We start from the raw sequence: 23,861 nt of genomic DNA on the forward strand, positions 1-23,861 counted from the left end.
CAGCTCTTCTAAGAGGACACTCCAAAAGAAAACCATTGTTCTCTAGTCTTGGGTAGTGTCATAGCCTCTGTACCATGGTCTTCCACTGTCTTGGGTTAGAGTTCGCTTGCTTGAGGGTACACTCGGGCACACTATTCTATCTAATTTCTCTTCCTCTTGTTTCGTTAAATTATTCAAAGTTTATATATGAAATATTTATCTTAATGTTGTTACTCTTTTTAAAATATTTTATTTTTCCTTGTTTCCTTTCCTCACTGGGCTATTTTCCCTGTTGGGGGCCCTGGGCTTATAGCATCTTGCTTTTCCAACTGGGGTTGTAGCTTAGCATTTAATAATAATAATAATAATGATATTAATAATAATAATAATAATACTTGCAGAATATACGGAAACCAATCTGTGTGATGCCATAGCAGAGCTATTGATGTCATTCATAAGTTCTTGCTTATTCTGACTTTGTTAAGGACTTTACTCATCAGACAGAATGGTGGGAATGTGTACACATCCATGTTGCCCCACCGTTGTTGGAATGCCTCTTGCCAGAGATCCTGGGGGTCCGAGACTGGGGAGCAGTAGAGTGGGAGCCTGAAATTCAGAGCTGTCGTGATCACATCCACAGTCGGGGAACCCCACAAAGTCCTGTGGCTACTAGATGATTCAAAGACCACATGGAGCCCCGTACCTAAATCGCTCAGATCAGATTGTCAGCAAGCATATTTGTCTTACCTAGAATGAAGCGAGCAGACAGGAAAACCGAGCTGTCTCCCGCCCATCTGAGTATCTCTATTGCTAGATGGGCACGGGGGATGCAAGGAGGAACCGGTTTGCCTGTTCATGTAGGCTACTAACTTGGTATTGTCGCTCATCAAGACCACGGAGTGCCCCGTCAAGAAATGGTGGAATTTTTGGAGGGCAACAAAAGGCTGCCCTCATATCTATCCTGGTACCTTTCTGATTTGGACCAAAGGCCAGAGATGGTGTAGTGCAGCATATGGGACCCCCACCCTTCTTTTGATGCATTCGAAAAGAACATCAGTTAAGGGGGAGGGACAAGACTGACCCCGTTGCAGAGGTTCTCCTCTGCCAACCACCATTAGAGGTCCATCAGTACCTCTGACCCTAGTTGAACCATGCTATTCGGGGAATCGCTTGCCTGATTCCACTGGGATCTTATCCTGAGGCGACCATTGGGTACTAGACGGGCCAGGGACGATAAGTGACCTATGAGTTGCAACCAGATCTAAGCTGGAAGCTCTTCTCCCCTGAGGAAGGTCCCTGCTACCTTCCTAAGCCTCTGAATTCTGTTGTCTGATGGAGATGCTTTGTGCTGTTTGGTATCTAATTTCATGCCTAGATATACTAGTCTTTGAGAGGGGAGCAGATTGACTTCTTGAGGTTTACCATGGTCCCCAGATCTTGGCAAAGCCTCAAAAGTTTGTCTCGTTGGTGAAGAAGGGTAGACACCGAGTCTGCTAGAATCAGCCAGTCGTCCAGATATCTTAGGAGACGTATGCCGATTCTGTGAGCCCATAATGACACAAGGGCAAATACTCTCGTACAGACTTGTGGTGCTGTGGAAAAACCAATACAAAGCACCTTGAACTGTTATTGCTTTCGGTCGAACATGATCCTTGGATACTCCCTTGAAGTTGGATGGACTGGGACCTGTAAGTGTGCATCCTTGAGATCCAGTGTACACGAAGTCCTGTGGTCTTATCGCCTGTCTGACCGTGCCCGACGTCTTCATCTTGAACGAAGCTTGTCTGACAAACTTGTTCAAGACCAAGAGATCGATGACTGGTTTCGAGCCTCCAGACGCCTTTTCACAAGAAAGCGTTGGCTGAAGAAGCCTGGAGACCAGTCGAGGACCTTTTGGAGAGCACCCTTCTCCAACATGGTCTGGACTTCGCCCCAAAGGGCAAACTCTTTTGCGGATCCCTTGACGTAGGAGCTTTCTGGGAGTGGATCCCGAGTCAGTGGAGGGAGAGATTGAGCGAACTGGACGCGATACTCGGAACGAATCACCTCGACCATCCAGGGCTCGGCCCCGAGCTGCAGCTACCTTTGCCAGCGGCTCTGCAGGCATCCCCCCATAGGTGAACAGGTGGGAGGATTGCCTGTCATAGCGGGAGCAGCCTCGGCCAGCTCCCTCCCTCCACGGCAGGACCTTGATCCTCTCCGGTTGTCCTGAAAGGGCTTCTTAGACACCTTTTGCTGTTGTTTAGGAACTGTAGCCCTATTCGTTGGTAGTTTGGAAGGATGTTGTTTCTTTTGTGGCGGAGGTTGGTATGGCCACCAGGACTACCTCCACCTCTCTACCACCTGCTTGACGTCTTCCAGTTCGAAAAGGGAACTCCCCTCGAAAGAGGAGTTTCTCAGCCTAGAAACCTCAGCTTGTGGGAGCTGTCGATAGAACCTTTCCATGATCGATTCCCGTCTCTTAACGATGGTATCAGGTTAACAACCTGGTGGAAGAGGAACTTGATCGTCCTGGTGACGGACAAAAGAAAGGTTTCCATCGACCTCCTGGTAACCTCATCAAGTGACCCTCCACCCAACCAGATATCCAGCCACAAAGTACAATAGTCTGCAGGGCATGCTTCGCAACCTTCTCCTGATTGATTACCTCCGAAGCCGAGTACATGGCTAAGAGTTCCAACAATTTCTCGAAGGGAACCCCTCTCGTAAGTACCTCTATAGAGAGATCTAGAGGCTACGCCGGAAGAGGCTCACTCATGATCTCGTAGTATCTCCCCTGCTGCACAAACAGTGGCAAGAGGAGCTTGGAGCAGGATCCTAATGGGAGGGAGGTAGAGGAACCAATAGCTTGAAACACTGCGTTCCTCCTGGCACTCTTCAACACCTTTGACCAGGGCAAAGCTGCACTGGCCCTCTGGGGTCTCTGTGTGCCATAGACATGGTCCAGGACAGTTTTTCCCCCCCATGGGACTATCAATGGATTTGACTGCCCATTGATGGATCTAATGCAGGTCAAGATCTGCCAGAAGGCATTTTCAGACTCTCTCGGCTCCACTAATCAATAGATTGTCCTCATAATCATATTGCTCTTCCACCTCTGAGCTCTCACCCATAGAAGGCAATAGTAGGTGTCTTTTGCTAACGTCCTTAGTTGAGAGATTTCCCTTGACCTCTCTTCCTGAAGAGGGAAGCTCTCGCCGAGGACTTATGAATGGTGAATACATCTTTCGGCTTCCTGCGAGAGGGAAGGTATTCCTCCAAAAGAAACAGCCTTGTGGTCACCTCTTTCCTGAGGGGGAATGACGTCACGCTGAGGAGGGCGAGAGACTGGTGAAACCAGCAAAGTAGGCGTGAGGCGGAAAGAGTCCAACAGGGAAACTACCCTGTCCTCCTAGAGGGAGACAGCCTAATCCTCTTTTGTGTCCATTTTGGTTTTAGCGGTGTCATACGAACCTGTATGGGACTCCCAGACTTATCTGTAACTTTCTCTTCCAGATTCTTCTTCCGGGAAGAGAGGGGTCACTCCCCGATAGTGGGTCCCGCTAAAGCCGACCATTCTGAACTCCAAGGGTCTGATGGAGGAGAGGAACCAGGAAGGAGAAGAGTCAACTGAGGAATCCTTAGGGTACTGGCCAAGGATTGAAAATGGGGAAGGGGCCCCGTCAATCCTTGTCGCACTACACAGAACAGAGCGCTCAACCAGGGGGGTCACTACCACCGGTGGAAATGGCAGGAGGATCCCTTGGGTGACCAGGAGCCCTAGGTCTGGGAACCTGAAAATTGTAAGCTTCCTTACCTGGGAAGTAGGGCACTGGTTAAAAATTGGGGGGTTTGCCAGGCTTTGATCCCTCAAAAGCAGTGGCCTGGTTCTGTGCCTCCTTTGGTCATTCGTTCTGGGTCCTCTCGCGATGGGAATCGTCACCGCACTGCTCATATGGGGTGATCTGATCTCCTTAGGGGCGATGATCCCTTGGCGACAGGCACTCATGAGCATGAGAGGGGACCAATGCAGTCGGTCTTGGGGACTGATGTGAGGGCAAACGGCAAGGTAGTGAGGGCCGCCACGACGAACGCCTAAAAGGCGAGTGAGAAGAGGGAGATTTGCAAACTATAGGAGAGAAACGCTAGGGCTCAACAGAAGAGCACCGAGAAGTTGGAATCTCTAGAGCCATAAGGGCTCCTTTGGGTGAGTAACGCTCACGGGTCTGACAAACCCTTGGATTGTTTCGCCTCACGTGAAGGTCTCTCTGAGGTGAGAGACGATCACTCGTCACCTGATGGGGAGGTGATGATAACTCGTCTGAGGACGAGTGGCGAGATGGTGTTGGGTCACTCTCAGTTGACACGTAGCGAGCAGTTGGCGAACTGTACGCAGCTGTCGAAAGACAAGCAACTGGCGACTTGCGCATAGCTGTTACATGGCAAACAGCTGAGACATGACAAGAACACGAAGGCTTAGCATAACGAGAACCCGAAGGAACATCGTGACTAGAGCCCGGGGGCTCGGGGTTTCGCTCCCTCGCAGGACTGAATAGGCATCTCCTCCTTACCACAAAGGGGGGCAGGGAATACGCCTAGGGTGGAAGAGTTAAAAACTCCTTCACACGATGAACTACAGAAGGGGAGCATCTAGCAGGTTCCTCCGAAGAGGAAGCCAGCTTGGTTTCCATGGGGGATCTAACTCTCAGACAAGAGAGATTTCCACCCGAAGGAGAAACCTGCCTCAGATTTTCCTCTCCCCGACAGAAGAGTCGGCTCGGGGTGTGTGTGTGTGTGTGTGTCATCATCATCAGCATCAGCACGTCTGAATGGGGGGGGGTGGCGCCAAGGGTGCCCGGCGTCACCCCCAACAGAGAAGGATCCATCTCCGAGGATGTTGGAGTAAGCTTCCTCTCGGCACCCAGTTGTAGAAGCTGAAACAGAACTTCCTTCGACAGGGAAGCAGCAAAACCAAGATACTGCCACATCTGGAAAACATCAGAAAATTGCAGGCACTCCCCAGGGGAAACGGGGTGAACAGTTTGTCCAGGGGATACGGTACCGTCCCTCGATCCCCAAGGTTGTCCTGAGGTTAAATGGCCTGTGCTGCTACTCAGCCGTTCCCAACGGGGGATCAATCAAGGAGCAGCTTCCAGGTGAGATCGGCGGATTTAAAAAGTCTGAGATTTTTTGCAACTTTGAGGAAGACCCTGAAGGCAAAGAACAAAGAATCTTGTTTGGTCTTCTTCTTTCACCGACGCCCAAACCTCTCCCATTGGGAGGCAGATCATTCCCGACATTCGGAATAAATGTTGTCCCAGTCACGGCTCTCAAGGGTAGACATAAAAGTAACGCAGGAGCGGCCCTCAAGCCCAGGACACGTACGCATGAGGCCAACAAAAGAGTACAAACACACACACTGAAAAAAAAAGAAAAAAAGAAAGAAAAAAAATTGAAGTGAAAATGGTAATTATTTTCAAAGTGTCAAATGGCTAGTCAAGGAGGAAGACAACGGCAACGTCCAAACTCTACCCGAGCCAAAAGCAAAGTGGGTGCTCAGCCTAGGTGTGTGAGTTAGCAGTGTAGCAGGCGACCCCCCTCCCTCTAACTAGCGGTTTGAGTAGTTATCCCTTGCTAGAATTTTTATGACTCGTCTTTCAGCTACGCCGAAAGAAATATCCCCAATAAATAGTGAGGGTTTGTATTGAGTGACAGAACAATTATAAATTATCGTACATCGACAACATGAATGAAACTCTGGTTAACTTCTATGGGCGATTCAACTCAACAGTAAATAAAATATGCGAAGTATTTCAAATAAAACTATTGAAATTAGTATGCTGATTGGAAAATGACAGATCAAGTAATAATTGTTTCTTTTAGGAAAAATGAAATATCCTTCATATTTATTTCAAATATAGCTGTATTTCTTACCACAGTAAATGGATATACAGTTTGAATAACAATGTAGCCTAGTCCAAGATGTATGCTAATTTTACATCTAGTGTATGATGCGACCCACTTGAATTTAGCTTCAAAATTAGTCTTCAAAACTTGCATGTTACGCGAGTATATACAGTACATATGATCTTGTAGCGAAGGCAAGGCAAGGCAAAAGTCAGGAAAAAAACATGTAGACTGGGATGATGTGGGAAATGTACATGTGAGGAGAGACAAAGCAAGAGTAAGGGCTGGGCCCTAGTCAGCGAGAGACCGGCAGAGAGGGAGGTGACAGAAAGCAAGCCCGTTGCAAATGAGTGTGTGCTTTTTTAAATTGTCGCGCCATGAGATTTTTTATCATTAATATTTAATTTTGTATTTACTCATCATCATCTCCTCCTACACCAACTGACGCAAAGGGCCCCGGTTAGATTTCGCCAGGCATCTCTATCTTGAGCTTTTAATTCATTAATACTCCATTCATCATCTCCTACTTCATGCTTCATAGTCCTCAGCCAAGTAGGCCAGGGCCTTCCAACTCTTCTAGAGCATTGTGAGCCCAGTTAAATGGTTGGTGAACTACTCTCTCTAGGGAAGTGCGAAAAGCATGCCCAAACCATCTCCATCTACCCCTCACAATGATCTCATCCACATATGGCACACGAGCAATCTCTTATAGCTTCATTTCTAATTATGTCCTGCCATTCAACTCCCATTACGCTTCTGAAGGCTTTGTTCTCAAATCAAATACATCTATTGCATATTGTTTCATTGTCATACCATGACTTATGTCCATATAGTAACACCGATCTCACTAAACTGATATATAGTCTGATTTTTGTGTGTAATTTCAGGTGATTTGATTTCCAAATTTTACTTAACCTAGCCATTGTCAGATTTGCTTTTTTCAATCTTTCACTAAACTCCAATTCTAAAGACCCTGTATTGGAGACCATAAATCCTAAATACTTAAATGATTCTACCTCATTAATCCTTTCTTCTTCCAATGACATTTCATCTTCCACTGCATACTCTATTCTCATCACCACTGTCTTTCTTCTATCTATCTTGACCCCAACTTTGTGTGATATTTCATGCATTCTGGTAAGCAAGCATTTTCCTCCAAAACAGTCATGTCTCGCTTGCCACCATCCGAGCAACCAGCTGTTTGTGAGCCTTCAGAAAAAGCTTCTGCGAGTGTTTGTGCATCAGCGCATGTAGCATATGCTCACACTTCCCCTTTACATGACCCAGTAGTGGACACTCAATCCATTGTGCAGTATTACAGTTCTGTGTTGCAACCTAGTGAGATCACAAAGTATAAACTTACAACAAATGCAGGCTGACTGAATATACTGGTATATATACATATTGTATAGGGTATATAGTAGGCATGGGAGTTAGGTTAGGCCTACCCTAGGACAAATTTTAACTAAATTTGCTTGCAAACACCTTCTTGGAACCTATTAAGTTTTCAAGTGGAGGACCTTCTGTACTAATGGAGCACTCGTGGCAGCACAAATGTTCGTCAACTGCTCACGAGCATGGACACATGAGCATGTACTGGACACGTAAGCATGTACTGCACACGCTGAGGCGTGCACAATGAATTGAGCATCAGCTATTGGGTCATGTAAAGTAGGAGTGTGAGCATATGCTACATATGGTATTTTTCCTTTGTTTTTTATTAACTGCAGATTTCTTAGCTCCAAAGTAACGTTATTTTACGTGTTTGTGGTAGCTCAAGACCAACTGATTACTTCCCAATTTCTACAACTCCCATATCATTCAAAGTTTTTGAACGTCTTTTGGTAAAACGTCTTAATACGTTTGCTGAAGGTAATCATCTGTTCCCTAGTTTGCAATTTGGTTTTCGTAAAGGCCTTGGAGAATGTGATGACCTTCTTACAATCTCCAATGCTGTACAGAAATCCCTTGATTGTGGGCAGGAAGTTTGTATGATTGGCATTAATTTCAGTGCTGTCTTTGACCGTATCAATCATGAGGCCCTTGTTTTCAAACTCAAACAGTTGGGAGTGGGTGGGTCGTTTCTTAGCATTATTATTGAATCGTAAAGTAATAGATCACAAAGAGTTGTTGTTGATGAGGACCATGAAGAGTATAGGAATGTGATATCTGGTGTTCCTCAGGGTAGTGTTCTTGGCCCATTACTTTTCATACTATATGCACATGACATATGATTTAGCCTAGAAAACAAGCTTGTTGCATATGCAGATGATGCTAAACTCTTTGCATCAATTCTATCTCCTGAATGTAGATCTGGGGTTGCTGAATCCCTTAATAGAGATCTACCTAGAATTAGTGCATGGTGCAAATCATGGGGCATGAAGTTGAATCTCAACAAAACATGTTATTTTTATTAATAAAATAAATTTTTGAATATACTTACCCGATAATCATGTAGCTGTCAACTCTGTTGCCCGACAGAATTCTATGGAGGGATACGCCAGCTATCACAATACTAGAAGGGGGTGTACTTACCAGCGCCACCTGTGGCCAGGTACTCAATCATTTGTTGTTGACACCTCCTCAATTATTCCTCGGTCCACTGGTTCTCTCTGGGGAGGAAAGGGAGGGTCGATTAAATCATGATTATCGGGTAAGTATATTCAAAAATTTATTTTATTAATAAAAATAACATTTTTCAATATTAAACTTACCCGATAATCATGTAGCTGATTCACACCCAGGGAGGTGGGTGAAAACCAGTGTACAAGATTAAAGGATAGCTAAGTATCCCATATTTCATATAACAGTTATCTCAAATAACAATGAAATAATAAGTACCTGGTAAGGAAGTCGAATAGAACCGTTACTCTGCCTCTTTATTTAAAGTTCGTCTTCCTTACTGAGCGCAGCGTTCCTCTTGGAGGCTGAATCAACCCAAAGGTGCCAAAGTACACGGGGTTGCAACCCCTACTAAAGGACCTCTACCAAACCTTTAACCCAGGCGCTTCTCAAGAATGAATAGACCACCCGCCAAATCCAAGGATGCGGAAGGCTTCTTAGCCTACCGTAACAACCATAAAAAACAACAATAAAAGTATTCAAGAGAAAGGTTAAAAAAGGTTATGGGATTAAGGGAATGTAGTGGCTGAGCCCTCACCTACTACTGCACTCGCTGCTACGAATGGTCCCAGGGTGTAGCAGTTCTCGTAAAGAGACTGGACATCTTTCAGATAAAATGATGCAAACACTGACTTGCTCCTCCAATAGGTTGCATCCATTATGCTCTGCAGAGAACGGTTTTTATTAAAGGCCAATGAAGTAGCTACAGCTCTTACTTCGTGGGTCCTTACCTTCAGCAATGCAAGGTCTTCCTCCTTTAAGTGAGAATGTGCTTCTCTGATCAGAAGCCTTATATAGTACGAAAGCCCATTCTTGGACATGGGTCTCGAGGGTTTCTTGATGGCACACCATAAGGCTTCTGACTGTCCTCGAATAGGTTTAGACCTCTTCAGATAATATTTGAGAGCTCTGACAGGGCAAAGAACTCTCTCTAGTTCGTTACCTACCATGTTGGAGAGGCTAGGTATTTCGAACGATCTAGGCCAAGGACGTGAAGGAAGCTCGTTCTTTGCTAGGAATCCAAGCTGAAAAGAACATGTTGCAGATTCGGTTGTGAAACCAATGTTCTTGCTGAAGGCATGAACCTCACTGACTCTCTTAGCTGTTGCAAGGCAAACGAGAAAAGCAGTCTTGAGGGTAAGATCCTTGAAGGAAGCTGACTGGAGAGGTTCGAACCTAGATGTCATAAGGAACCTTAAGACTACGTCTAGATTCCAGCCTGGAGTGGAAAGACGACGTTCTTTAGACGTCTCAAAAGACTTGAGAATGTCTTGAAGGTCCTTGTTGGAAGACAGGTCCAAACCCCTGTGGCGGAGAACTGAGGCCAACATGCTCCTATATCCTTTAATCGTAGGTGTTGAAAGGGATCTCTCATTCCTAAGATGAAGAAGGAAGTCAGCTATTTGGATCACAGAGGTATTGGTAGAGGATATTGAATTGGCTCTACACCAGCTTCGGAAGACCTCCCACTTAGACTGGTAGACTCTACGAGTGGAAATTCTTCTAGCTCTGGCAATCGCACTGGCTGCCTCCTTCGAAAAGCCTCTAGCTCTAGCGAATCTTTCGACAGTCTGAAGGCAGTCAGCCGAAGAGCGTGGAGGTTTGGATGCAACCTGTCTACGTGTGGTTGACGTAGAAGGTCCACTCTTAGAGGTAGAGTCCTGGGGAAGTCGACTAGCCATTGAAGTACCTCTGTGTACCATTCTCTTGCAGGCCAAAGGGGAGCAACCAGCGTCAGCCGTGTCCCTTCGTGCGAGACGAATTTCTGCAGAACTTTGTTTATTATCTTGAACGGAGGGAATGCGTACAGGTCGAGATGGGACCAGTTCAGAAGAAAAGCATCCACATGAACCGCTGCAGGGTCTGGAACAGGGGAACAATAAAGCGGAAGTCTCTTGGTTATGGAGGTGGCAAACAGATCTATGGTAGGTTGACCCCACAAGGTCCAAAGTCTGTTGCACACACTCTTGTGGAGGGACCATTCCGTGGGAATGACCTGATTCCTTCTGCTGAGGCGATCCGCTGAAACATTCATATCGCCCTGGATGAACCTCGTGACCAGAGTGAGGTTTAGACCTCTTGACCAAATAAGGAGGTCCCTTGCGATCTCGTAAAGGCTCCTCGAATGGGTCCCTCCTTGCTTGGAGATGTAAGCCAAGGCTGTGGTGTTGTCTGAATTCACCTCCACCACTTTGCCTAGCAGGAGGGACTTGAAGTTCAACAGGGCTAGATGAACTGCTAACAGTTCCTTGCAGTTGATGTGGAGTAATCCTTGTTCCTTGTTCCATACTCCTGAGCATTCCCGTCCGTCCAAGGTCGCACCCCAGCCCGAGTCCGATGCATCTGAGAAGAGATGAGGATTGGGGGTCTGGATGGCCAATGATAGACCCTCCTTGAGAAGGAGATTGTGCTTCCACCACAGGAGAGTGGTCTTCATCTCTTGGTTGATAGGGATTGAGACTGCTTCTAGAGTCGAGCCCTTGTCCCAATGAGCAGCAAGATGGAATTGAAGAGGGCGGAGGTGGAGTCTCCCTAGCTCGACAAACAGGGCCAGTGATGAGAGGGTCCCTGTGAGACTCATCCACTGTCTCACTGAGCAATTGCTCCTCTTCAGCATGCTCATGATGCACTCTAGGGCTTGGTTTATCCTGGGGGCCGATGGAAAAGCCCGAAAATCCTGACTCTGAATCTCCATTCCCAGGTACACAATGGATTGGGAGGGAATGAGTTGAGATTTCTCTATATTGACTAAAAGACCTAGGTCTCTGATTAAATCTAAAGTCCAATTGAGGTTCTCCAGACAACGACGACTCGTGGAGGCTCTCAACAGCCAGTCGTCTAGGTAGAGGGAGGCTCTGATGTTCGAAAAGTGTAGGAATTTCGCTACATTCCTCATCAGATGAGTAAAGACCATAGGAGCTGTGCTTAGGCCAAAACACAGGGCTTGGAACTGATAGACAACCTTTCCGAAAACGAATCTCAGGAAAGGTTGGGAGTCTGGATGAATGGGAACGTGAAAGTATGCATCTTTCAAGTCCAACGAGACCATCCAGTCCTCCTGTCTGACCGCTGCTAAGACCGACTTGGTCGTCTCCATCGTGAACGTCTGCTTGGTGACAAACTCGTTGAGAGAGCTGACGTCCAGCACCGGTCTCCAACCTCCTGTCTTCTTGGCCACAAGAAAGAGACGGTTGTAGAAGCCCGGGGATTGATGGTCCCGGACTATAACCACTGCCTTCTTCTGCACAAGTAGCGACACCTCCTGTTGCAATGCTAGCCTCTTGTCCTCTTCTTTGTAGTTGGGAGAGAGGTTGATGGGCGATGTGGTCAGAGGTGGTTTGAGGCAGAATGGAATCCTGTAACCGTACCTCAGCCAACTGACAGACTGTGCGTCTGCACCTCTCTTCTCCCAGGCTCGCCAGAAGATCTTGAGTCTGGCTCCTACTGTTGTCTGGAGAATCTGAGAGTCAGTTCTTTCCCTTCGATGTCCTGGGTCCTTTCCTAGACTTGCTCCTGTGAGAGTCTGGACGGGAGCTTCCTCGGCTGGGGGCTCTACCACGAAAGGGCGGTATGAACCTCGTAGCCGGGGTATCAGCCACTGGGGAGCGATAAGTCTTGGGGACTGAGGTGGCAACCTTAGACTTACGAGCCGATGAGGCTACAAGATCGTGCGTGTCCTTTTGTATCAGGGCAGCCGACAAGTCCTTAACTAGCTCCTCGGGAAAGAGGAACTTTGAGAGTGGAGCAAAAAGGAGTTGTGACCGTTGGCAAGGTGTAATGCTGGCGGAAAGGAAGGTACACAGTTGTTCCCTTTTCTTCAACACCCCTGATACAAATAACGACGCTAGCTCACCCGATCCATCTCTGATGGCCTTATCCATGCAGGACATTATTAGCATGGCAGAATCTTTGTCCGCAGGAGAGGTTTTCTTGCTGAGGGCTCCCAGGCACCAGTCGAGAAAGTTGAACATTTCAAATGCTCTGAACAACCCTTTCAGAAAATGATCCAGGTCTGAGAAGGTCCAACAAACCTTCGAGCGTCTCATAGCAGTTCTCCGAGGCGAGTCCACCAGACTTGAGAAGTCAGCCTGGGCAGAGGCAGGTACTCCCAAGCCTGGTGCTTCCCCTGTGGCATACCAAACGCAACCTTTCGAAGTGAGCTTCGTTGGAGGGAACATGAAGGAAGTCTTGCCAAGGTGTTGTTTAGACTGCAGCCACTCCCCTAAGATCCTTAAAGCCCTCTTGGAGGATCTAGCTAGGACAAGCTTAGTATAGTTGGACTTAGCTTGTTGTACGCCCAGCGAAAACTCAGATGGTGGAGAGCGGGGAATAGCAGAGACGAAGTGGTCTGGGTAAATCTCCCTGAGTAGAGCCAAGACCTTACGAAAATCAATCGACAATGGAGAAAGCTTAGATTCTTCCACGTCTGATGAGGGATCAAGGTGTGCCTCCTCATCATCCGACACCTCATCAGCAGAGGGTAGCGAAGCGATCGGACCAGAATGCTGAACCGCAGAGTCAGAATGGGTAGGAACAATAACAGAGGTTTCCTCTTCCAGTAACTGTTGAGGGAAAACCTGAGGCTCAGACTGCAAAGGCTGAACAACAGACGAAGCAGAAGGCAGGCGCATGGGTGAAGGAGGTTGACTCCTAGCAAGAGAGGTTGAACCCAAGGATCGCACAAGCTGAGCGGAGGACGGAGGCGGAGTAGTCCGTTCCTGTTCCTGTGAGATGAGCGGAGCAAGATGAGGTTGAGGCTGCGCAGAACAAGGTAAAGTTCTCGCAAGCTGAGGCTCCTGAGGCGCAAGTCCAGGGTGTAGAGGAGCTTGCCTTGAGGAGGGTTGAGCTCGCTGCAGCGATGGTTGAGCAGACAGACTCACGGAGGGGAGAGGTTGTTGTACCCCAACCGAGAGTTGCACCACTGGTGGAGCAGCAAGGGGAGGCGGAGGAAGAGTGGAATAACTCTCCTGATCTCAAAGCAAGGGTTGCCTTAAAGAAGGCTGAGGCTGAACACCACTGGGAACAGCGAACTCCGAAAGTGGCTCAACATCGTACGCCTGGCAGATGGTGCTGCGACCAGGCGGAGCAAGTGCAGGCTGGGCGAGCACAGGCGGAGCGAGAACAGGCGGAGGGAGAGTAGGCGGAGGAGGAGGTGCAACACTCTCAGCCCGACACTCACGCATCAAGTCCGAAAGCTGAGCTTGCATGGACTGAAGCAGGGTCCACTTGGGATCGGCAGAAACGATAACAGACTGAGGTAAAGTCACAGTCGGGCTCTGTTTAGGCAGAACCTTACTCCTCTTGGGCGGAGTACAGTCGACAGATGACTGAGGCGAGTCAGAGCTGAGCCAATGACTGCAACCTGGCTGAGCACTCGCGGACTGGACTCTACGTTTAAGCGGTCTCGAGACCTGAGACCAACGTTTCTTCCCTGCTAGTTGATCAGCGGACGAGAATAAGACGGGCTCAATCGTCTGCAGGTGGGAGTGACGGTCTAAGGAAGACACGCCCGCAACCACCGAGGATAGTTCTGTGCGCCTAACAAGGCCTGTCGAACCCTTAAGCCCTTCGACATTGCTTCTCCCCTGGGCATGGGAGCTTGCAAGAGGTCCCGGACTGGGAGGACGACTGGCTCGCACAGAAAAATCCTCACGCACCACACTGGCACCACTAGCACTTGGCACTGCACCGACACTAGCACTCGTCACAGCACTGGCACTATTTCCACCCACTGCACTCTTGACCTTCAGTTCTTTAACCTCGGCCATCAGAGACTTATGGTCACTTACCACTGATTCTACTTTATCGCCTAAAGCCTGAATAGCACGCAAAACAATTGACATATCAGGCGGAGGGCACACAGTAGGTTCGGGGGTAGCCACTACAGGGGTAGGAAAAGGTAGGGGATCATGAGGTGAGGAAAACATAGAAGAGTGAGAAGAACTTCTCCTAACTCTACCTCTCTCTAACTTAGATGAATATTTTAAAAGACGGACAAATTCCAATTCCGAAAGTCCGGCGCATTCCTCACATCGATTTTCTAACAGACAGGGCCTGTCCCTACAGTCAGAACAAGCGGTGTGAGGATCTACCGAGGCCTTCGGAATACGCCTATTGCAAGACCTACATCGTCTATGGGAGGGGGCTTGCGAAACGTCAGACATCTTGTTTCAAAGAGTTAGCCAAAGGGTGATCCAAAAACAAGCAAAATTCGTTAACCGTTATATCAGTATTATATAAAAGCTATCTAGCTAATATAAAAAGGATTCCAGTAAAGCGACAGCCGTTAATCTGAGAGAATACTTCACCAAATATCCGTGAATAAACTCGAAGACCATAAGCGTATCCCAGAACGTCTAGCCGGAAGCACGACAGAGGAATAATTGAGGAGGTGTCAACAACAAATGATTGAGTACCTGGCCACAGGTGGCGCTGGTAAGTACACCCCCTTCTAGTATTGTGATAGCTGGCGTATCCCTCCATAGAATTCTGTCGGGCAACGGAGTTGACAGCTACATGATTATCGGGTAAGTTTAATATTGAAAATCAATGAATGATTGTAAGTAGGTCAAGGACAGGGGCTCCTCAACATCTGGATCTTAGCATTGATAATGTTTCTTTAACTCTGTACGACTCACTTAAAATTTTAGGTGTGATTCTTGACAGTAAATATACTTTTGAGAAACACATTAGGTCTGTCTTCTTCACTTGAGCAAAAAAATGGTTTATTGAGAAAGTCTTACAAGATTTTCGGTGATCTATCTACTCTTGAAGAAGTGTTTCAAATCTTTTATTCTACCTTGCTTTGAGTATTATTCTTCTATCTGGTCTTCAGCTGCTGATTCTCATCTTAATTTATTGAACAGGAACTTAACAGTGTATTAAATTTCTTATTCCTGATCTAGATATTAATCTTGGGCACCGTCGTTCAATTAGGTCATTGTGTATGTTGCATAAGATTTTTCATAATTCTATTAATTCTTTACATTCAGTTCTTCCTGGACAGTACCATCCTGTTCATAATACTAGGCATGCAGTTAATTCTAATAGTCAGGCCTTCTCCATCATGAAGCTCAATACATACATACATACATATACCAAGGCACTTCTCCCAATTTTGGGGGGTAGCCGACATCAACAAATGAAACAAAAACAAAAAAGGGGACCTCTACTCTCTACATTCCTCCCAGCCTAACAAGGGACTCAACCGAGTTCAGCTGGTACTGCTAGGGTGCCACAGCCCACCCTCCCCCGTTATCCACCACAGAAGCAGCTTCATAATGCTGAATCCCCTACTGCTGCTACCTCCGCGGTCATCTCAGGCATCGGAGGAAGCAGCAGGGCCTACCGGAACTGCGTCACAATCGCTCGCCATTCATTCCTATTTCTAGCACGCTCTCTTGCCTCTCTCCCATCTATCCTCCTATCACCCAGAGCTTCCTTCACTCCATCCACCCACCCAAACCTTGGCCTTCCTCTTGTACTTCTCCCATCAACTCTTGCATTCATCACCTTCTTTAGCAGACAGCTATTTTCCATTTACTCAATGAGGCTCAATACTACACAGTATTCTAGCAGTTTTATTCCAGATGTGACCAAGTTGTGGAATGATCTTCCTAATCGGTCAGTTAAATGGGTAGAACTTCAAAAGTTCAAACTTGCAGCAAATGTTTTTATGATGAACCACTTACATGTCTTTTTATAATTTATATACGAAATATCTGTTTTGATGTTGTTACTGTTCTGAAAATATTTTATTCTAATTGTTCATTATTTCTCAGATCATTTATTTATTTCATTATTTCCTTTTCTTACAGGGCTATTTTCCCCTGTCACATTCCTTGGGCTTATAGCATCCTGCTTTTCCAACTAGGGTTGTAGCTTATCTAGTCATGATAATAAGTTCCCGGACGTAGTTTTACAAAAGCCTCTTCCCCTCACATCTCCATCACAAATAGGGCCGAAAGCATCTCCCACAACTATTTGTCAAGCAACAATTGATTTTTTTTTTACAGGTGTTAATTTACGTTTATGTTACATAAGGATTTTTTTACTGTACAGTACAGGTACTGTACACGTAGCGAACACTTCACATTCAATGAACGCTACTACAACAAGGCCTTAGGGATTGCATCATGCGTCACAATATTTCACTATTTAGAACCTTGTAAACGTTGGTGTCGTTCATGAACTGTAGTAATTTTATTTAGCATACTTTTACTGTTAAAATTCATAAGTTTAATGAAAAAGAATTACTAATAGTGTATTTACAGTACTGTATAAGAAATATCTTACAGTACTGTACTCCACAGTAGATACTGTACAGGCAATGTGTTAGGTAATGAGCTGGTATGGCTGTAAGCCGATATCAGGAAGACACCGATCACTCAAAAGTGATGTTATCTCACCTTAGCTGCAGTGATAGTACTGTACATATATTACAATAATAAAGTACTGTATACATTACTGTAACAGTGAGTATTGTTAGACGGGAACATCAGCGCTTTGTTGTTGCTTATACATAGGGTGGTGTGGCAATGACTCAACTTGTACTAACGTACAGTTACCTTCGTAAAGTAATATGAACTACAATACTGTACCAAGATAGAAATCCTATGAAAACAATGTAGTATGGTACAGTGGATTATTTAGTGCGCTACTCGACCGCGCATAGGCAGTGGTCTGTGTTTCAGGGGGGTTATGAGTTGCTCCAATGCAGAGCATCAATTACACTCAGATTTTTGCTCTTTGCAGGTATATCTGTTACCTAAGACGGATGGCTGACTTTGCTTTATTTCAGTCACTTATATTCAAAACAATCTCTGTTCGCTATAGCCAATTGCTATTGGCACTTGTCTGAAAGTAAACAGTTTCACCAAAATAATGACCTCTATGGTTGGCATGAGCAGCACATCCATGAACTACTTGCAAGAACATAGGAGCAAGCAGATAATGTTTGTTTGCAATGGAAGCAAGCCAATGCAGAGCAAAGACCATTTGGGAGATGTAATATAGATTACGTGCCTGAAACTTGGGAACTTTTACGAGAAGTAGGGGGACTGTTGGAAATAAATGAGGTGAGGTTGGTGAGATGACATACTGGAATATCCAAACTGGATAGGTAGGAAAGTCAAGATATAAGAAGAATGTACAGTACATGAAATGTAAAGGAGAAGGCTAAGGAAGCTTGTTTGAGATACTATAGCCAGGTAATAAGAAGGGAGGAGGTGGAACCAATCAACTGATGGGGAGGAGTGTGGGGCATCAGCGGATCAGAAGGAGGAGTGTGGGGCATCAGCGGATCAGAAGGAGGAGTGTGGGGCATCAGCGGATCAGAAGGAGGAGTGTGGGGCATCAGCGGATCAGAAGGAGGAGTGTGGGGCATCAGCGGATCAGAAGGAGGAGTGTGGGGCATCAGCGGATCAGAAGGAGGGATGTGGCGAAGTGAGATGGGATATGGGTAAGGTGGAACTAGGGTAAGATGCAAGGAATAGAAAATCTTAATAAGGGGTTAAAACTGTAGATTGTTGGGATTAGCAAAAACAGAAGTCCGAACATCAATAAATGTTCAGGCTACCGCCACCAGCTGATAGGCGGACGGAGCGCCGCCCAACAGGTGTTTTAGTCAGGTAGGAGGCAATGCTTGGGGGAACTTTTACAATCGAGTAACTTGGCCATGGCTTCAGCAAACGACGAATTATAACGACCTTTCCCCTACCTAACAATTCATGATAATTATTAGAGCAGTATCAAATGCCACTCTAAAGGATGTATCCCAACCAACTACAAACCTAACTGAGAGGTAAGAATGTATATTAATGGGACAGCATTAAATTGTAAAAATTAACGATTCTTGGCATGGGACGACACGAGCGCTATCTATCGGGGAAAGTTTGGAAACTAAGCAGGAGCTACCCGTGTCATGGTGCGGATCAAAACAGAACTTTCAGAGAAGTGGGCAAAACAAAGTTTTTTATTCTGACAAACCGCCTCATATTTAATCGTGAAAACTAATGAACTAGTAATGATTAATTGATATACAGTATGCTGTTTAAAATCATGAGGGGAACATAGCGTTCTTGTAAAATAAAACCGAATTGACTCAAGGTGCCGATCCTATGATAACATGGGACTCATCCTGACAAAGAAGATATAAATTGCAGGTAATTATGATAATTTCATTTCACACCAATTACATAAGTTATGTATTTTCCAACTGGTTATCTATGCACTTTTGAACTTTACAATTGCAGCAAATCACTCATTTCTTACTCGGATCCTCCATAATTGTTTCTATTTGGAGAGGTTGGAAAACTCATGAACGGGTAGTTTGCTCCAATATTCAAGGTAAAAAATTGAGAAAACACAAGGTAATCAGTTGGAAAAATACATAGTTTATGTATCTAGCCCAAAATTAAAATATCCTATATTCATTATGGAAACCAATAAAGTATAGTTACTAGAGTAGTAATATCCACTACAAAAATAGCAGTAACCAACCCAATAAGGTATTACATTACTTTACTTTACGGGTTTATTTCTCGCCCTCCAACAGACACTAAAGGTCTGTTCAGGCGGGCCTTGGTGTGTGAAAAAATAATTTCTTTCCAGCAACTAGACAGAAAATACAACAATAACCAAATTAAAAAAGAACTAGTTGGAAAAGGTAACACTATACCATCTGAAAAACTAAAAATAACCATTTTTAAAGAGTAACAGCAGGAAGTCTGAATATTGTAATGTGTTGCCTACCTTAGGTTGGCATGCTACCAGTCTCTGTCCTCTGACTGATAAGAAATTCGTCATCAATCATAATTTATTTCGAATCTTATTAGAAATAAGCAATGTTTGGTATAAAGGCAAACTTGGTCTGTTACGCTTTATACACTCCATTGGGAAAGTTGCCTAGATTAAGTAGGCTACAGGAAATGGATAGTCATAATCGACAAACAGAAAAAAAGTAAAAGCATAAACGTTTGAAAGCAGAAAAAAAGTCTACTATATAACATTAAATTGGTATGAAAGCACTGGAGACGTTAAAAATGTATTAGAATATAGTAAATATTGTAAATAACAGACTACGTCTTCATGCAAGGGGGCGGATATTAATGTCAACACAAGTGAGTAAGGCGAATTTCCCATACACAAAAACGTCATTATTTCGTACTCACCATGGTTATCAGCAGATTAAAGTCTCCAGATGACAGAGGTAGTCTTTACGGCCAATTTTACACGGTTATTTAGAAGAATATAATCGTTTAATTTCGGCAACAAGCCCTATTTTAACACAGAACCAAGATATACGTGGATACTCTTCTTTCTTTGTCACAGGTTTACCAACCTTCCAAAGTTAGGAAACATTTTTCACTAACACTGTGAAAATAACATTAAATTATGCGTATTCCATGTATTATTTTTTTTCAATTGCCTAATGTACATAAACTTAATGTTTTTGGTTAATTCAATATAAAATGTTCTTATCAAACATTATGCATTTTAATTATGATAAGGATTACTCTACATAGGAACATCAACAAATGTTGTAATTTCTAATTAGAACTTAAATATTTTAGTAATAAAGCAATTTTGATGTATTTATATAGTATTTAAAACTATTTACACTATTTCTTATTCAGCCTGGTTAATTTTTTCGAGAAAGACTACCGTGAAAATAACTGCAGCTTGGTTTTCGGAAATGTTTACAAGACTGTATTTAGTAAACATGTCGGCTGGTCAGCTGTGAAATTCGAAAATGACAACCAAAATATCCTCAAGATGAAAAAGGTTAGAACGGAGAAAGTGATGGCCAATGTCAACGATTACTTAAAAAGAAGAAATTTAGAAGTAAGTAGATTGATATTTGCTAGGATTTAGGCAGTCGTTTATGTGGTTCAATTGTCAGAGAACTCGCTCCAATGTCATCCAAACCTAACCACGATTCTCCCGCTACGGGCAGAGAATTGTTATTTTATTTTTGTTGATATGAAAAATGATTAGTGGGAGTCTTAGTGAATAGTTATATTCTTCATACGTTTGATTTGAAAATCTTTTTAATATAGGAAAACAATTTTGGTTATGCCGGTAGCTTACTCTAGGCGTTGGATAGTAGTTTGCCCAGGCTAACTAAAGATTGAATGATCGTATTTGGCTATACTTAAGGTTAGGTATGTGTAGCGCATAATGATATTTAAACGAGTTTCCAATGTATTTATCAAAATGAAATTGTCATGTTCTCTTAAATAATTGCTTAAGAGGCCAAGATTAGCATAGGCAAACCTATTCCTTTGGTTGGAAATTTTATCCCAGATAGCCTGATAGGCTAAGCTTATATACCACTTTAATTTAACATACCCTATAGAAACAAGGCAAACCTTTCTTGAATCGGGCCTTGTTTAGAGAACTTCCACGATCATCAACACTAAGTCCACTTCAATAATTGCTTTTGACTAGAAGAAATACTATACCAGACATCATGCAGCTCTGCATACTGTGATTGGCCACCCTGCTTAAGGGAATGATGACGTCCAGTTGATGTTTTCTCTTTGCAAGATGGCAGTATTTTTTTTCTATGCCAGGGTTGTGGAAAATACAATTACTTCTGTTGATAGATATATTCATTTATAGAATTTTCATCATAAAGATTTAAAGTTATTTTCATAATTCACCTTGCCATTTTTGGGATGAAGGCACTGTGGGGTCTCCAAGGACTTTCGGTAAATTTTTAGGTATTTGTTTACAAGAGCACGCTTTTCATTTACTCTAAAATTATGCTTTCCTGCAGCTCTCCTCTTCTTGTACAGTAATTAGGAGGTTCTTTAAATGCTGGGAAAGCAAAAAATAGAAAGATATGGTGTGGGAGGGGGGAGGGGTTGGTGGAGGAGGTACTAAACGACCTGGAACCGACATCGAGAAGTTTGTGACGTCAGCGGACATTTGATATACAGTATATTCAAAACATACTAAATTAAAAATGGATCAAAAGTGTCACTATTTGTGAATTGCATATTTTATTTGGTAATACTTGGCAATAAATCTTATTTTTCAATATCAATCTTACCCGATAATCATGTAGCTGTCAACTCCGTTGCCCGACAGAATTCTACGGACGGGATACGCCAGCGATCGCTATACAAGAGGGGGGTGTACTCACCAGCGCCATCTGTGGTCAGGTACTCCAGTACTTCTTGACAACACCACCTCAATTTTTCCTCTGTCGTGCTTCCGGCAAGACCTACATGGATACGCTTATGATTTTGGAGTCTTTGTTCACGGTTTTGGTGAAGTATTGCTCTGAGATTTCAGCTTTCGCTATACAGGAAGCTTTTCCCTTAGCTTAGATAGCTTTTGGATTGATTTTGATTAATGGTATAACGATCTTTGCTTTAATTTGGAATCCCCCCTTGACTGTTCTCTGATTCAAGATGTCCGACCATTCTCAAGCTCCTCCCCAAAGACGATGTAGGACTTGTATTAGGCGTCTTCCGAAGGCCTCGGTTGATCCTCACACCGTTTGTTCCGACTGTAGGGGAAAATCCTGTCAGTTGGAAGATCGATGTGAGGAATGTGCCGGACTTTCGGAACTTGATTTTATTCGATTCCTCAAGTATACGTCTAAGTTAGAGAGAGAGAGAGTTAGGAGGAGTTCGGCTCGCTCTTTACTTTATTCCTCCCCCCATGATCCTCAACCTTTTCCTCCCCCTGTAGTGGCTACCCCCGAACCTATTATTAGTGCTCAGCCTGATATGTCGGATGTTTTACGTGCCATTCAGGCTTTAGGTGATAAGGTGGAGTCGGTAGTGAGTGACCACAAGTTTCTCTTGGCAGATGTCAAGGAACTTAAAGTGAAAAGTGCAGTGGGAAGTGGTAGTGTCAGTGCTGTGCCTAGTGTCAGTGTCAGTGTTGCGCATGAGGATACTTCTGTGCGTGCCAGTCGTCCTCCCAGTCCGGGACCTCTTGCAAGCTCCCAAGCCCAGGGGAGAAGCAATGTCGAAGGGCAAAAGGGTTCGGCAGGCCTTGATCGGCGCACAGTAGTATCCTCAGTGGTTGCGGGCGTATCTTATAGAGATCGTCACTTCCACTCTCAGACGATTGAGCCCTTTATTTCCTCGTCTGCAGAAGATGTTTCCGGGAGGAAACGCTGGACCCAGGTCTCAAGGCCTCTTAAGCGTAAGGTCCAGACCGCGCGAGTCCAACAGCCCAGGTGTAGCTACTGGGCTAGCTCGGACTCGCCGCAGTCATCGGATGGCTGCACGCCTCCTAAGAGAGGTAAAGCTTTGCCTCAACAGACCTCAACTTCTGTTAAAGCTATGCCTCAACAGACCTCAACTTCTGTTGATCCCAAGTTGGCTATGCTGCAGACTATGCAGTCGCAGCTTGCGGTGTTGATGCAGGAGTTTCAGGCAGAGAAGGTTATCACACCTCCTCCTGCGAGCGCTCCCCCACCTCTGCGCAGTCCAGCCTGCCAGACGTATGAGGTTGAGGTTCCTCAAGCTACCTCCATGCATGAGCTGCCGCTTTGGGAGTTGCCAGATACCAGCGCTGTGCAGCAACCTCCACTTTCCTTGAGGCAGGAGCCTCTTGCCACGCGGCAACCTCCTCAACACTTGGGGCAGGAGCCTTATGCTTTACAGCAACCTCCTCTACCCTTGAGGCAGGAGCCTCTTGCGTTGCAACCATCCTTGAGGCAGCAACCTCTTGCGGTGCGACAACCTCCACCATCCTTGAGGCAGCAACCTCAACTCTTGCAGCAGCCACCTCCACTTTCCTCGAGGCGAGAACCTCAACTCTCGAGGCAAGCACCTCAACTCTTGAGGCTAGAACCTCAACTCGTGGGACAAGAGCCTCTCTCTGCGCAGCCACCTCAACCCTTGAGGCAAACGCAACCCTTGAGGCAGGAACCTCATGCTATGAGACAGCCACCTCAACGCATGCAGCAACCACTTTCTTCTCAGCTTAAGCCGCTTCCTATTCAACTTGAACCGCAGATTATGCAGCATGAGCCTCATGCTTTACAGCAATCGCCTCTCACCACGCTTGCTCCTCAGACCCCCGCAGAACCTCCTTCATCCCAGCCTCAGGACTTTGTCATTACCAGCCCTCATCCTCTTCAGCAGACTCTTGAGGATGAATCCGCTAGTGCGCATGCACCCGTTCTTCAGGATTCAGCCATTCAGCATACTGCTTTATCGTTACCTCTCGCTTCTCAACACTCAGGTGATGAGGTTTCTGAGGATGAAGCGGCTCACCTGGATGATCCTTCATCTGATGTGGAGGAACCCAAGTCATTGCCACCCTCCATTGACTTTCGCAAGGTCCTTACTCTTTTCAGAGAGTTATACCCTGAACATTTTGTTTCTGCTACCCCTCGTTCTCCT

The 23,861-nt window shown here is 45.2% G+C and overlaps 2 protein-coding genes across 2 annotated transcripts in view; one reads left to right on the forward strand and one right to left on the reverse strand.

The window, feature by feature from the left end:
- brun (trafficking protein particle complex subunit brun) overlaps nt 1-19,823 on the reverse strand; it is a 129,844-nt gene extending 110,021 nt beyond the window's left edge. Inside the window, exon 1 of the mRNA XM_068393737.1 lies at nt 19,659-19,823. The gene's annotated coding sequence lies outside the window, so the exon portion shown is untranslated. The remainder of the gene's footprint in view (nt 1-19,658) is intronic.
- Nucleotides 19,824-20,201: 378 nt separating this feature from the next.
- LOC137658736 (TAF5-like RNA polymerase II p300/CBP-associated factor-associated factor 65 kDa subunit 5L) overlaps nt 20,202-23,861 on the forward strand; it is a 115,712-nt gene continuing 112,052 nt past the window's right edge. Inside the window, exon 1 of the mRNA XM_068393752.1 lies at nt 20,202-20,331. Coding sequence (XP_068249853.1) covers nt 20,263-20,331 — 69 coding nt within the window. The 5' untranslated portion in view covers nt 20,202-20,262. The remainder of the gene's footprint in view (nt 20,332-23,861) is intronic.

This window comes from Palaemon carinicauda, chromosome 19 (assembly GCF_036898095.1).
Source record: "Palaemon carinicauda isolate YSFRI2023 chromosome 19, ASM3689809v2, whole genome shotgun sequence".
Taxonomy (NCBI): domain Eukaryota; kingdom Metazoa; phylum Arthropoda; class Malacostraca; order Decapoda; family Palaemonidae; genus Palaemon; species Palaemon carinicauda.